The following is a 438-nucleotide window of genomic DNA, read 5'->3' on the forward strand; positions in this document are numbered from 1 at the left end:
CGCGGCCGGCAGCGGCTGCCACGGCCAGCACAGCGCGGCCAGCGGGGCCCAGGCGCCGCCCGCCGGCCGCGGCACCGGCTCGGTGCCGTGGAAGTGCGGGAAGTACAGCGGCGGCCACGACGGGCGCTGCACGGTCATGGCGCAGCCTCGGCGCCGCCGCTGCCGCTGCCGGCCGTTGTCCCCGCAAAGGCCGGGAGCGCCCGGTGAGACCGGCGGTTGTCCCCGAGGCTCCCCGGGACAGTCCCCGCGGGTGTCCCCGGGACAGTCCCCGCGGGTGTCCCCGAGGCTCCCCGGGACAGTGCCCGCGGGTGTCCCCGAGGCTCCCCGAAACAGTGCCCGCGGGTGTCCCCCCGCGGTATTGGGGGGGGACCAATACCGCGGGTATTGGCGACCCCCGTCGAGGGGAAGAATGATGTATCTGACTCCATGATATCAGAA

The 438-nt window shown here is 74.9% G+C and overlaps 1 protein-coding gene across 1 annotated transcript in view; it reads right to left on the reverse strand.

The window, feature by feature from the left end:
- CUNH11orf91 (chromosome unknown C11orf91 homolog) overlaps window positions 1–138 on the reverse strand; it is a 2,618-nt gene extending 2,480 nt beyond the window's left edge. The window contains exon 1 of the mRNA XM_041469384.1: window positions 2–138. Within this exon, the coding sequence (XP_041325318.1) occupies window positions 2–138 (137 nt within the window). The remainder of the gene's footprint in view (window position 1) is intronic.
- Window positions 139–438: the final 300 nt, after the last annotated feature.

Source organism: Pyrgilauda ruficollis, unplaced genomic scaffold, assembly GCF_017590135.1.
Source record: "Pyrgilauda ruficollis isolate IOZ18807 unplaced genomic scaffold, ASM1759013v1 scaffold230, whole genome shotgun sequence".
Classification (NCBI taxonomy): domain Eukaryota; kingdom Metazoa; phylum Chordata; class Aves; order Passeriformes; family Passeridae; genus Pyrgilauda; species Pyrgilauda ruficollis.